The 15,189-nt window shown below is 37.8% G+C and overlaps 1 protein-coding gene across 4 annotated transcripts in view; it reads left to right on the forward strand.

Moving 5' to 3' along the window:
- Positions 1-15,189, forward strand: part of SBF2 (SET binding factor 2) — a 416,533-nt gene that overhangs the window by 201,515 nt on the left and 199,829 nt on the right. For all 4 annotated transcript variants that reach the window (XM_036494152.2, XM_004593793.3, XM_058663392.1 and 1 more), the window contains exons 7-9: positions 7,860-7,992; positions 9,183-9,291; positions 14,238-14,351. In XM_036494152.2, coding sequence (XP_036350045.2) covers positions 7,860-7,992; positions 9,183-9,291; positions 14,238-14,351 — 356 coding nt within the window. The remainder of the gene's footprint in view (positions 1-7,859; positions 7,993-9,182; positions 9,292-14,237; positions 14,352-15,189) is intronic.

Raw genomic sequence — 15,189 nt, forward strand, 5'->3', positions numbered from 1 at the left:
GAGAAACTGGGGGGGGAGGGAATTGGGGAGGGGATCAGTGAATATGAAACTACATTATAAAATAATAATAATAATAAAATCTATTTTTTAAAAAAAAGTGGAGGCAATAAAAGCAGGCCTCAAGAGAGGCCGGAGAGAGACAAAAAATAATAAGAATAATAAATTAAAAAATAAAATGTGTAAAACTTTCTAAAACATATCCTATCTTGAAAGCATAACCTCTGTTCCTCAATTTATTCATTTTAAAGCTGAGACACAGTGTTCCTTCAGTATTTCATAATTGTTCAAAGAAGACTGGGGTTCTAGAGGAAAGTCCCCACCCCCACCCCAAGACAGGAAACAGATATGCTTAATGCAATGAATTTTAGAACTGAGAACATCTTGAAAAACTTGATCAGGAAGTTTTTCAGACTTTTTCTATTTAAAGTAGTCAACAGGATGTGTATATGTACCATTGCAGTGAAATCAGGAGGCGTTATCACTAGAATGTTTTTCAGATTGTCTGCTCTGCTGTCATTGCAGCTTTAGATGGATGTTGAGCTTCAGAAGACTAGGAAACAGTCCAGTGGCTTAAAATTGAATTTCTAAAATGAACACAGAAGCAAGCATTGTTACATTGGAATAAAAAGGATTCATGAAACTTCATAAAATATTTGATGTAAAACTTGAGAAAGCCTGTGGTGTTTTAACCATGCAAAATTTAAGTAATTCTTCAGTCAAACACGTATGTTATTGTGTGTTACATTATCAAGTTTCTGGATAATCAGAAGCATACCTTAAGTACCAGGCAATTGTCCTTAACTCATTTATGATTTTACAGTATTTTTATATACATAAATGATTATGTAGTATTTCCTCTGCTTTATAAAGTATGCTGCCCGATATTATTAATATGAGTAGTAAAGGTCCCTCAGAACTGCCTGCCTTACTTCTTCCCTCTTTATTTGATACTCATATCAGAGGGACACAGTGTGAGAAAATTGGCCATTGTCGGCATTAGAGATGGAAGATAGCCACTAGCCAAGTCATATGGAAAGTTACTAGAAGTTGGAAAGCCAACTAGATCAATCAGATTTTGACCACCAGAACTGTAAGATAATAAATTTGTATTCTTTTAAGCCTCCAGGTTGTGGTAATTTGTCACAGCAATCATCAGAAAGTACTATATCTACTGAATTTTTTAAAATAAGCTTTGTGTTTTAAATAGCGTCACTTACAAGAAATTGCTAAATCAGTACAAATAATCTCTTGTGCGTAGATCACCCAATAATTAGATTTTAAAGTCATTCAGTTAGCATTGTGGTAAAGGCTTGCTCTGGCAACAATCATGAATAGATGATAAATGTAGGCAGACATAACAAGATTGTTTACAGAGCCTTAAAAATTTATTGTTTTATTTGAAATGCAGAATTTTTGAGAAAGGGAAAGATGGAAAAATCTTCCATGTTCTAGTTTTCACCCTAGATGACCACAGTGGCTGGGGCTGGGCTAGACCCAAGCAGATCTCCCATGTGGGTGCAGGGGCCTGAGAACTTTCACTGGTTTCTGCTCATTTTCCAGGTGCATCAGCAGGATGTTGGATTAGAACCCATGTTCATATGGGATACCAGTGTTGCAGGCACTGATTTAACGTGCTGTGCCACATTCCTGCTCCTTAGTGGGCTCTTAAAAGTATCTTGCTACACAGTGCCTATTAGTTATAAAGAAAGATATCAATTATATTTTTGTTGAAGTTGGACAGCATTGAACTAAATTTGGAAGAGAAATTAACATGACAAAAGAAGTACTTGAGATTATGGCAGTGTGAAGAAGTTCATGAAGTCCCTTCTCCAAAAAAAAAATTGTAAGATTGGACAAATTATTATATATAACTGTAGACACTGAAAATGGACCAAAAGTGAACAACAAATGGGAAATCATTTATTCATGCTAGAACTTTGGGGAAAAAAGTCAAAAGTCTACAATATTTTTACCTGGTGATTCTCCCCTTCCCACATTTCGACTGTCAGTGAAAGTGGTAGTTTAACCAGGGTGGTGCTACCTAGAAAACCAGCAGTATTACTGCCAAGAGAGGTGGATTTTATTGGGACTAAAATCTACAATATCATTGTAAGTGAAAGTATTGAACTGAGGAGAAAATAAACTCCAACTCTGCTTGTCAGTTATATCCTAGTTAGAGCTGGTGGGAAAAGAGCCAGAAATGTATCAGGAGAGAAGAGGAAAATTTAAATATGTCAAGAGACAGTTGTGGAAAGGCTAAATAAGGTTTTTCTACATCTCTGGCTACTTGGGAAATTATGTCTATGTGCAGGAACACCCTGGAGAGCTCCGCTGAAAGTGAGAGGAGATTTGAAAACAGGCCAAATGATCGGTGTGGGCCAACCCACATAACAGTTGATAAACAGTGCATGAAACCTTTGTCACCTCAAGATATTTGAATATAATCTCTCCCAAATTACAGGCTGACCATCGAGCCATTCCAACACAGAAACAACCTGTAGGTAACATTGCTAAATAATAAAATGAATTTTAAGATTGAATCACTGGAATATTCTTCACATTTGCCTTTTTTTGGGGGCAGGTGATATTTTCTCTGTCAAGAGAACATCTTTTTTAAAAAAAAAAAAAAAACAAGATTTATTTATTTTTATTACAAAGTCAGATATACAGAGAGGAGAGACAGAGAGGAAGATCTTCCATCCGATGATTCACTCCCCAAGTGACTGCAACGGCCAGTGCTGTGCCGATCCAAAGAAGGGAACCTGGAACCTCTTCCACGGGTGCAGGATCCCAAGGCTTTGGACCGTCCTCGACTGCTTTCCCAGGCCACAAGCAGGGAGCTGGATGGGAAGTGGAGCTGCCGGGATTAGAACCAGGGCCCGTATGGGATCCTGGCCTGTTCAAGGCGAGGACTTCAGCCACTAGGCCACACCACCGGGCCCAAGAGAACATAGGTCATAAAGTAGCATCATTTTCTTCAAGAAGATTCTTGATTTTCTTTTTCATTTCTTCAGCTGTGCACTTGTTATTTGGTAGCATGTTGCCTAACTTCTTGGCATTGTAAATTTCTATTTTTCTTCCTCTTTTTATGTTCTTTTGTGGCTTCTCATTTAAGGGGATGTTAGCTATGTAATGGAAACCGTTATATCCAGATATGAGGGTATAATGCAATATGCATCTCTACTTCCAGACCAAAATGGACTCCCAATGAAACTATTTATTATATCTTGACAATAGAATGCTGGAGTCTCTGCCGTTGTCCATTTCTGCAGTGATGGAATCATGACTTTACGAAGAACTATACTGTTGTGTTAATATAGGAGAAATCAACGTGTGGAGGAAGGGGATCTAGAGAGGGATTTAAGGGAAATCCCAGAGCCTATAGAACTGTATCTTAAAATAATGGTAACAGTAATAAAATATTGAATCACTGATAAAGGAATCAATAGCACAAGAAAAATGAATCCTGCAACTTAAAGCAATGATGCTCCTGTGGAAATGAAGACCTATAGGGGAGAAATAGAGCTTACATATATAAATGTGTGTGTGTGCATGTGTGTGTAATATCCAATTCTTGAAAAAACTGAGAGGCATTCAATAACAAAGTATAACCCATACTCAGGAAACAAATAATATTGTCTGATTCTGTTTGGATTTAGCAGATAAAGGGATCAAATCAGTCACTATGAATATGCTAAAAGAGTTCATGGAAACCATATTGAAAGAATGAGAACAAATATACTAAGAGACTCAACACCTTGGCAATCTCAAAATGAAATATAATTGTAGGGGAAAACATCAAATAGTAATTACCAGATTGAAGGCTGGCGCCTGCAGCACGTTAAGCTCACTGCCCATGATGCCAGCATCCCAGATGAGTACCCGTTCAATCTAAGCTGCCCCACTTGTGATCCAGCTCCCTGCTAATGCACTTGGGAAGGCTACAGCAGGTGCCAAAGTACTTGGCCCAAGCCACACATTTGGGAGACAAGCTGGAGTTCCAGACTCCTTGCTTTGGCCTGGTCCAGTCCAGGCTGCGGCAACCAGTTCGGGAGAGAGCCAGCAAATAGATATCTTTTCCTTTGTTTTTTCACCATGTGCTATAATTCTGCATTTTAATACATGAATAAATCTTTATAGAAAACATTAAAGAATAGGGCTTGGCGGCGTGGCCTAGTGGCTAAGGTCCTTGCCTTGATCCCATATGGCCGCTGGTTCTAATCCCGGCAGCTCCACTTCCTCTCTGTCTCTCCTCCTCTCAGTATATCTGACTTTGTAATGAAAATAAAATAAATCTTTAAAAAAAAAAAAAGAAAGAAAACATTAAAGAATTGAAGAATATAATAATTGAAATGAAATGTTTACTATTTAGGCTTAACAGCACATTCTTTTAAAGGATTTGTTTTTTATCTATTTGAAAGTCAGAGTTATAGAAAGAGGAAGAAAAAGAATGATCTTCCATCTGCTGCTTCATTCCCCAAATGACAGCAAGGGCCAAAAGTGCTCCAGGCAGAAGCCAGGAGCCAAGAGCTTCCACCAGATCTCCCATGTGGGTGCAGGGACCCAAGCACTTGGGCCATCTTCTACTTTCTCAAGGTCATTAGCAGGGAGCTGGATTGAAAGTGGAGCATCCAGAACACATACTAGCACACATATGGGGTGCTGGTGTCACAGTGTCAGCCCCTTAATAGCACATTTGAGGTAGCAGAAAGAAATCTGTTAAATTAGATGAACAGTTAGTAGAAATGAACTAATATGGAAAGAGGGATTGTAATAACATTACAGGCACTCAAAAAATTTGACACAATAATAGTATGCTTGTACTGGATATTTTCCATGGATGATGGTGGGGAATGATTAGAAAAAAATATTTTAAGAAATAATGTTCAAAAAATTCAAAAATTTATGAAAACCAATCTGTAGATCCTAGAAGCTTAGTGAAGATTGAGAACAGTAAACCCATTTAGGTAATGCATTGTTAGATACCTAAAAATATTAGAATTCTTAAGAACAACAAAAAACCTATTTAGCACTGTTAACCAATAGACTAACTCAGCTGTTCCTGATCTATCATGAGAAATAGTGGATGCCAGGGGCATTGATGTGACACATGCAATGTGCTGAAATGAAATAAGAGCCATCAGAAAGGAATTCTATTTCTGAAAACACTATCTTTCAAAAACAAAGATATTCCAAACTAAAATATATTTGCATTTCACTCCTGACAGATCTTCTGTATAGGAAATACAAAAGGAAATCCTTTAGGCAGAAACAAAGATATAGCAGTTCACATAAAGAAATAAATAACAGTGGAATGTCAGATTTATGGATAAATATAAAAGACTATGTTTCTCTTAATTTAAAAAAACACTCAAATGTAATCAATAGTAATTACAACAGCATGTTGTTGCGTTTCTACCATAAAGATGTTATATATGACAAAAGAAACACAGAGGAAAGGGAAGAAAGTGGAGCTATAATGGAACAACTTTGCTATATTTGATTAGATTTATAGAACTCACCTGAAAGGGGGTGTGTAATTTAAGATACACAATGTAATCAACAGGGAAATCATTAAAAATAAACAGCGTTAGGGGCTGGTATTTGTGGTACAATGTATTAAACTGCTACATGCTACACTGGCATCCCATACAGGTACCAGTTTGAGTCCCAGCTATTCCACTTCTGATCCCGTTCCCTGCTGCTGTGCCTAATAAAGTAGCAGAAGATAGCCAAGATGCTTTGGTCCCTACAACCATTTGGGAGACCCAAATGAAGCTCCTAGCTTTGACCTGGCCCAGCCCTGCTTCCGTGTGGGAAGTGAACCAGTGGATGGAAAATTCATTCTCCTTCTCTCCCTCTCTCCCCCTCCCTCCACTCCTATCTGTGTCTTTCACTCTCACTCTCTCTCTTTCTCTCTCACTCTCTCTCTTTTTCTCTCTCTCTCCCCCTTCCTTTTTCCATTCCTCTCCCTCTCATTCCCTTTTTCCCACCTTCTCTCACCCTTCTTCCCTCCCTTTCTCTCCTTCTCTCTTCTTCACTCTGTAACTGTTGGTTTCAAGTAAATTTTTTAAATTCTAAAACTATTTGTTAAAGATGAGACTAAAAATAGTAGAAAGTATTACTCTCCTCTGTCTTCCTTCGGTCTCCCCATTCCCACATCCATTTCTCTGCCCTCTCTCCCTCTCTCTCTTCCTCCTTCCCTCCCTCTTCTCTCTCTTTCTCTCTCTCTGTTTTCTCTCTCTTCCTCTCTCCCTCACCCACCCTCTTCCCCTCTTCTCTCTCCTCTCTCCTTTTCTCTGCTTCTACTCTGTTGTTCTACCTACTAAGCAAACAAATATGTTACAACACATTTTTTTTAAAAAAGAAAGGCAGTTATACAGAGAGCAGGAAGATCTTCTGTCCAGTGATTCATTCCTCAAGTAACTCAATGGCTGGAGCTGAACCCATATGAAGCCAGGAGCCAGGAGCCTCTTCTGGGTCTCCCAGGCAAGTACAGGGTCCCAAGGCTTTGGACTGTCCTCGACTGCTTTTCCAGGGCACAAGCAGGGAGGTGGATGGGAAATGGGGCTACCAGGATTAGAACCATCACCCATACAGGATCCCGGCGTGTTCAAGGCAAGAATGTTAGCTGCTAGGCCACCATGCCAGACCCTGCAACACATTTAAAAAAAAAAACCAAAATGTGATATCACCTTGATACATTTTTAAAAGAAAAACCACAAATGTGTTATTTAGGATGAGAAATCAGAACATTCACATGTTGCTGATGAGAATGTAAAATGGTCCAACTGCTGTAAGAAACAATTCTTAAAACATTAAACATAAAAGTCACATGTAACTTTATAATTCCACTTTTAGATATATACTCAAAAGAATTACAGATACTGAAATGAGTATGTGTGTATGCATGTTGAGAGAAGTACTATTCCTAATAGCTAAAAGGTAGGAACTACTATGATGCTTATCAAAGGACGAACAAATGGAAAAATCAAAATATGGTATATGCATACAAGGAAATGATGCTGCTTGTTCATGAAAAAGAATGAAGTGCTAAAACATGTCACAGATTTTTAGGCTTTGTATAAAAATATATCAAGGATATGTGTTGAAGAAGAGAAGGTCTGAGTTACAAAGATTGGGTGACATTTTCATAGAACTGAGTAAGCAACCCATGCTGAATTCAGCTCTTGTTCAAGTCCCATGTGCTCAGCTTTCAGTGTAGGTGCTGATAACGTGCCTGGGAAGGCAACAGATGATGGTCCAAGACTTAGACTAGAGCTACCCACTTGGGGGATCCAGATGGAGTTCCTGAATCCTGGCTTTAGCCTAAAGCAGGCTGAACTGGTGTAGCCATTTCGGCAGTGAAGTAGCAAGTGAAAAAATTTTCTCTCACCTTCTCCATCTCCCTATCATTCTGCCTTTTCAACAAATAAATATTCAATAAAAAAGATGGAAAGGGGTATACAATTTTCAAAACAAAGCCAGTATGATTATATTAACACCAGACATATAGTGGAAAAAAATGTTGGTAGAAACAATTCCACTGTCTAAAACAGGAACTTAAGTACAGGCTTTGGAGATAAAGTTGAGAAGAAGTTAATAGTATTTTTTCAATCAACCACTGTTATCAATGAGTGTTACACTGATTTGGAAAGTAAAAAGATGATATCTGGGAAAACAGACCCACAGGTTATATGCAATTTATAATTTGTCATAGTTTATTCTGGCATTTTCTTTCCAAGATTCCAAAATTATTGGCTTTGTTTATTCTTTTCCATGGCATCTTAAGTCTGTGATGGTCAGCAACAGATATAAAATTAAATGCATTTTATAAGCTTCTCCCTTTGTGTTTTCAGGAATTCAAAATGTCCTCAGCCTCTTTTGTGCAGTACTCACAGAAAATAAAGTTCTCTTCCATTCCGCAAGTTTTCAGAGACTTAGTGATGCCTGCAGAGCCCTGGAATCTTTAATGTTTCCTCTCAAATATAGGTAAGATTTTTATTTGATAATTTTATTTATGCCAAACTTGTGTATTGCTTATTGATTGTAAATCAGAATATCATTGTACAATGATTTTGAGCCACATGAGCACAATCTACAAAGTTATACCATTAAGAGAGTCACAATTCTGATAAAATCTTACCTACCAAATTTACATGTTGACCAGCTTTGTAAAAACAGTATTTAAATAGTATTGTCAGCAACACTTAATTCTGTTTTAATAGTCTGATAAAAGTGTTTAAGAAGTGTTAACTAATTGGTATTAAAGAATCAGTTCATTTAGATATTCTAACAATGTTGCATTTATTAATAAAAATAGCCTTTATCTTTTTTAGGCACCTCCTAAAGTATTTACATATTTATGACACATTAATGATACATGGGGTTTGCTTAAAAATCTTTAGCAGAAAAGGGAACAAAAGTGAATTTAAATACATGTAACTGTGGATTGTGTCTTGTCAGCTGAGCTTGATAGTGAAGTTTCATTATAAGTTTTCCTCCTTATATATTTTAATGATCTGTGAAAATTTTCCACAATAAAAAAGTAAAAAAAATGATGCATAATAGTGTTACAGAATTGATACTGTTCAGTCAGTCTCATAATTGCAACATATAAGAAACATAAATTTATACAAACTAGATAAAATTCTCACTACCTCAATAATTTCTATTAAATGTTTTGTCTAGGTTCCTGCCTTAGCCTTTTAAATAAAATAATATCTTCCTAGCCTGTCTTCTTTTTTGTTTGTTTGCTGTTCCTAGTTGATGTAAACAGTAAGTACAGGAGGTGAAATCTGAGTAATCATTTTATATACATAAATTTTTTATTGCCCAGCGCCAAGAGCAGAGGCCTCATCAGAATATCAATGTTACTATCTAATGTCAGGTTTCTATAAAAGGAAAAATATTTTCAAGCAATATTAAAAGACCTGAAGAGATTACTTGCCTAAGAGAAATAAGAGACAAGAAAATTAGCCTGGGTTCCATTTACTGGTCTGGTCATATCTTTCACATAAATATTTTCAGTTGTTCCTGTCAATATTTTAATATTAATAGGCATAACAGTATTGATCATTTGTAAACACAGACAACGAAAATGTATCCAACATAAAAATGAAAGGAAATGTTTGTATCATAGCAAAACAAATGTATCTTACAAATATTTTCATTGTTTCCAGCTATCCTTATATCCCCATTCTTCCAGCTCAGCTGCTAGAAGTTCTAAGTTCCCCAACACCTTTCATTATTGGAGTACATTCTGTCTTTAAAACTGATATCCATGAACTTGTAAGTATTCATGTATTTTAAAGCTGTTTTGATTGTTTTTTTTAAAGATTTATTGATTTGTTTAAAGGTTAGAATTACACAGAGAGAAGGAAAGACATAGACAGTAGTCTTCCATCCATTGCCTCACTCCCTAATGGCTGCAGTGGCCAGGACTGAGCCGGCCAAAACGAGGAGCCAGGAGCTTCATCTGGGTCTCCTAGGTGGTTGGCATGGCTCCAAGCACTGGGACCATCTGTAACTGCATCTCCCAGCTGGGAGCTGGATCAGAAGTGAAGCAGCCAGCATTCTGGTACTGCAGGCAGCAATTTTGCCTGCTAAACCACAGCACTGGTCCCTGTGTGTTCATTTTTTAAGCTTCATGTTATTGAGTCTAGAGTTGATCATACTTTGAGTCCTCTATCATTTCAACTGTCAACTTACTATTACATTACCAGTAGAGATAAATGACTAAAGGAAAAACATCACTGAAGAATCTAAATATATTAATTATGCCTTACAGCAAGTATGGACTTTTCTTAAGATTTATTTATTTCATAAACATGAACTGACACTAAAATGGGGTGCCAGAGCCATATGTGGAGGATTAGGGTGCTACACCACTGCACCAACGCCATGTATAGAAGATTTTAAGAAGGAAATCATTAAGATTCTTTATTTTTTAAATATTTATTCATTTGAATAGCAGATTGGTGGTGGGTAGGACACTCAGTGGAACTCAGGGAGAGGCAGAGAGAGAAATCTTCCATCCACTGATTCACTCTTCAAAAGTCCCCAACAGCCAGGACTAAAGCAGCTCACAGTTGGGAGCCAAGAACCCCATTCCAGGTTTTCCATGCTTGTTACAGGAATGCAAGTAGTTGGGCATAATTAGCTGCTTTTCCAGCAGGTTACCAGGAAGCTGGATTAGAAGCAGAATAGATGGAATTCATGGGATGTAGGTGTCCTAAGGCATGGCTTAATCTACTACACCACAGCCACCTCCATTAATAGTCTGGTTTTTTAACACTTTATTTATTTATTTATTTATTTATTTATTAAGTTGTATTTGTTTCTGTCGGAAAGGCAGAAGAAGAGACTGAGAGAAAAAGATCTTCCATCTACTGGTTCACTCCCTAATGGCTGCAATGGCTGGAGCTAAGCTGACCCGAAGCCAGGAGCCACTTCTGGGTCTCCCACAGGGTTGCAGAGTCCCAGGGCTTTGGCCCGTCCTCTGTTGCTTTCCCAGACTGCAAGCAGGGAGCTGGATGGAAAGTGGAACTGGACCAGCTAGGACACCAACCAGCACCAATATGAGATGCTGGTGCTTGCAGGTAGAGGATTAGCCTATTGAACCATCATGCTGGCCACAGATTTTATTTAATTTTTTTAAAGGCAGATTTATAGAGAGGTGAGACAGATCTTCCACCCTCTGGTCTACTCTACCAAATGACTGCAATGGCTGGAGCTGGACTAATCCAAATCCTTGAGCCTGGAGCTTTGTCCGGGTCTTCCATGTGGGTTCAGGGGCCCAAGGATTTGAACCATCCTCCACTGTTTTCCCAAGCACATTGCAGGTAGCTAGATCAAAAGTGGAACAACTAGAATTTGAAGTGATACCAATATGGGATGCCAACAAGGCAAACGGAGCTTTAATGTACTATACCACAGCACCAGCAACCCATTAAATTTTTTTAAAGATTGATTTATTTAGTTGAAAGGCAGTAAGAGAGAGAGGGATTGTCATCCACTAATGAACTCTGCAGTAACTGTGCCAGAGCTGAGCCAGGCTGAAGCCATGAGTCTAGAATTCCATCAGGGTTTCCCACGTGGTTGCAGGAGCCAAGCACTAGTACCACCCCCTCCCTTAATATTCTTAAATACCACTCTTGTCAGGTTAAATTTATGATTGTGTAATTTTTATCCTATAAAAAAAGATAAAATGATCCATTTATTCATGTTAGACTTTGGTTGTTGGTGTTTAATTTATTCATAATTTTAAGTAAAGTGAATCCAGCATTATGCACTGGTTAAGCCACTGCCTACAATTACCAACATCCCGTTTTGGAGCACCAGTTTTTGTTCTGATTGTTCCATTTCCATTGCAACTCCCTATTGATGCTCCTATGAAAGCAGCAGAAAATTGCTCAAATACTTGGGTCCCTGGCATCAGCATGGGAGACCAGAATGGAAGTTTCTGGCTCCTTGGCTTCAGCCTGGAACATCCCTGGCTTTTGTAGCCATTCAGCAGATGGAAGGTATGTGTGTGCGTCTCCCTTTCTGTCACTCTGCCTTTCAAATACATATTTTTTTCATTCCTGAGCATCTTACAAATAACAAAATTTGCAAAAAGCAATGAATTTCCAATGAAACACAAGTTTGTTGTGAGTCCCACCAAACTGTATATTCCTATGCCCTATGCATGCAAATACCAAATAAGGAAAAATAATACTCTGTTCAAGTCAGTTCTGATATAACACTGTTAGAGTTCCAAAAGTATTTCTTTAAAAGTATTATACTTTTAAAGGAATTATAACAAAATAAGGAATGTAGAGAATATCCAGGAGTGTCAAGATTTTGGGGATTGGTTCCACGGTATTGGGTTAAGGTTTCACCTTTGGAGCTGGAATCTCATGTGGGCACTGGTTCAAATCCCAGCATCCTTACTTCTTACCCACTAGCTGCTAGTGTAGCCTGATAAAGCAGTGGAGAGTGGCCAAAGTCCTTGGGACTCTGCACTCATGTGGCCGATCCAGAGGAAGCTGCATGCCCCTGGCTTTGAACCTGCCCAGCTCTGGGTGTTGCAGCCATTTAGGGAATGAACCAGCATTGGATGGAGTCTATCTCCCTCTTCTCTGTAAATCTACCTTTAAAATTAAAAAGTAAATAAATAAGTAAATAATTTTTTTCAAAGTCATCCATTAAAAACAATTAAGAAAGTTTCATAATTTACTAAGTAAATTTTATTGGGTTCTAATGCTGTTAGATAATATTTATGGGCTGTCATATTGAAGAAGAGTAATATTTTTGTAGCTCACAAAGGCAGAAATTTAATCAATATACATCAGGAATATAAAAGAAGATTTCTGCAATATCTAAGCACGTGATTACACATGTAATCATATCATAGGTTTCATTTAATAGAAAATTATCCAATAGCATAATTTTTAACAAAACCCTTACTTGTAATCATTCTGCCTAAGCTTATATGTTAATATATATTCCTATTTAATTTTGATATCATTATATAAAACATGCATAAATCAGTAAACATATTCAGAAAAATCTAATTATTACTAATTTGAAGCATGCCCATCTGGTTTATAGATAATTTTATTAGCACTGAATATAAGCAGCACTGGAGATAGGAAAAACCAGGTGCTGGCAAATTAAATCTGTTATATTTTAATGAATAAACTAAAATTGAGTTATAATCACATTATCAGTATCAAAACTTTACTAATCTGGTTAGTTTCTGTTACATTTTTCGGTAAGTTATTTTTAAACAGACTCTTATAAAATGTGGAATGTAAATTTTTTTCTTAAGTACTCAATATACATACTGATTGCTTTTAACCATTTAATAAAGATATGATTAAAGTGCCACAGTAGAGCATTCAAAATCAAATTTGGTATTCATATAGCAATTCATAAAGAACATCAGTTGTGCAACACAAGTTTACTCAGTGAAATCATCCAAAGTCCAGTTTTGTTTCCTGCTTGTTTCTCAATGAAAACCCTCAGGTACTTTAATCATTTGAGTGCGTAAGTATTGTTTGCTTCTAGTTCATGAGCTTAGCCATTAGGAAGAGGAAAGAGCATAGGAGAACATTACGTAGTCTTGTCTTACCTGGCTGGAACTGTATGCATCACTTTTCACGTTTAATGGACAGAAACTTAGTCACTTGATTACCAAGAAGGTAGAAAAACCTGTACACGGAAGCCATGAACTCAGAATTCTGTTTCTGGGGACAATGGCAGGCCTGATGGCGGTTATTGGAGGATCGCTCTAACTAGGCTGCAGTTCCCACTGGTGTACATGAGACCAAGTGTGTAGTAGGTTGGGTTGATTTGGGCTGCAGCATTCATTGGTTTGTGTAAGAAATGGGGCTGGAGATAGACCTGACCCAGCAATTTTAATTACCAGAGTGTGTATAGGCTGATGAGGGTGACTGGCTGAGACAGACCCTGTACTGGCAAGCACACACGAGAGGTCTGGGATTACCTTAGACAAGGGTTCTCTGGGGATCCCTCCAACTGAACCTCTGGACTCAGAACTCCAACCATGGGGAGAATTGCAGGATCTGTGGTCTGACCATATGTCAGAACTGGGCCTCTTCAGTGGAAAAGACAGAGCAGTGGACGGCAGGTCCAGATGCACAAGTAGGATATAGCAGTCCATTGGGACCTGTAGAGGACATCTGGTACCATAGCAGAGGAAGGAGAGCAGAACAAGTTGGACAACTACTTCAGCCAAGTGTTGACAGCAAATATCTGGGCAGATGGAGACTCTAAGGCTAATTCTGTCAGCCAATGGACCTTGGAAGGATTTCCTCATCATTGAATCAGCAAGATCAACAGCATTTCAGAACTATTGAAACCACTTCAGCAGAACCCTTGGGGCATGCTGCACACTGGGGACCCTGGGATGAGATTGGGTGGCCATTCCCCATCATCGGATACTAAGGCAGTTGGGAGGCTGAGTATGGCTTCTGCCCTCATCTGCCTCTTTCCCCCAGATAAAGGAGGAAGAAAAGAAAACTTGAAACAATGGTCTCACCCACTTTCCCCTAACCCCTGATCCTTCCCACCCTCATCAACTATGTAAACATTATTTTTAAATTATAAATAAGTAGAAACAAAAAAAATTTCTCACACCTAGATCTTTTCATTTTAAATTAGGGCCAAATTAATTTGCTTGACAGTAAATGTGTTTTATTAATTATAGGTTCAATTTTTTTCTCTTGCAGCTAGATGTAATCATAGCAGATTTGGATGGAGGCACTATTAAAATTCCAGAATGCATCCACCTCTCTTCCCTTCCAGAACCTCTCCTACATCAGACTCAAGCAGCTCTTTCTTTGGTATGATTTCCTTTTTAAATAATGATTTTTCTGTTGATGTAAATCTGACACAAGTTAATTGGAATCCAAAAATAATTGTCAGTTGAATCATTTGAAAGAGGATTATATGTTTGAAATTATTTATTCTAATACAGTATTTAGAATAGAATTCTCCATTTGTAGAACCTTAACTAAAGGTTCTACTTTGAATACTAACTCAATATTTAATCTACCTTCATTGTGGTTTTCATATAATTACTATCATATGTCAGATACTGTTCTAGTTATTGGGTATACTGTTACAAAGTCAAGAAAAAAAAAATTTTCCTCTAAATCCCTGAATTCCCTAAAATCCTCACTTCCTGAAATTTACCTGTCGTCTCCAAACTCCTTATTGGCATCTCATTTTTCCTTGGTGGATGTGGTGCCTGCAAAGTGGTATGACAGTGTCTTGTGCTTTCAGATTACTGTAGATAGATGTGACTTATTTATTCTGAAAGTGTCAAGCATTATATGCAGTAAAGTTTTAAAATATCTTGTGATCTGGATTTTTGTTGTCAACACAAATTTAATTTTTTTCATTTTTTAACTTAATTTGTTTTTAAAAGATTTGTTAATGTCACTTGAAAGAGTTACTGAGAGAAAGAGGGAGGCAGAGATTGTCCATCCACTAGTTCAGTCCCCAAATGGCCACAATAGCCAGAGCTAAGTTGATCCAAATCTGGGAGCCAGGAGCTTCTTCTGGGTCTCTCATGTAGGTGCATGGTTCCAAAGCTATGAGCCCTCTCCCACTGCATTGCCAGGCCATTAGGAGGGAGCTTACTTAGAAGGGAAGCCAGGACTCAAACTGAAGCCCATA

This window comes from Ochotona princeps, chromosome 4, assembly GCF_030435755.1.
Source record: "Ochotona princeps isolate mOchPri1 chromosome 4, mOchPri1.hap1, whole genome shotgun sequence".
In the NCBI taxonomy this organism is placed as follows: Eukaryota; Metazoa; Chordata; class Mammalia; order Lagomorpha; family Ochotonidae; genus Ochotona; species Ochotona princeps.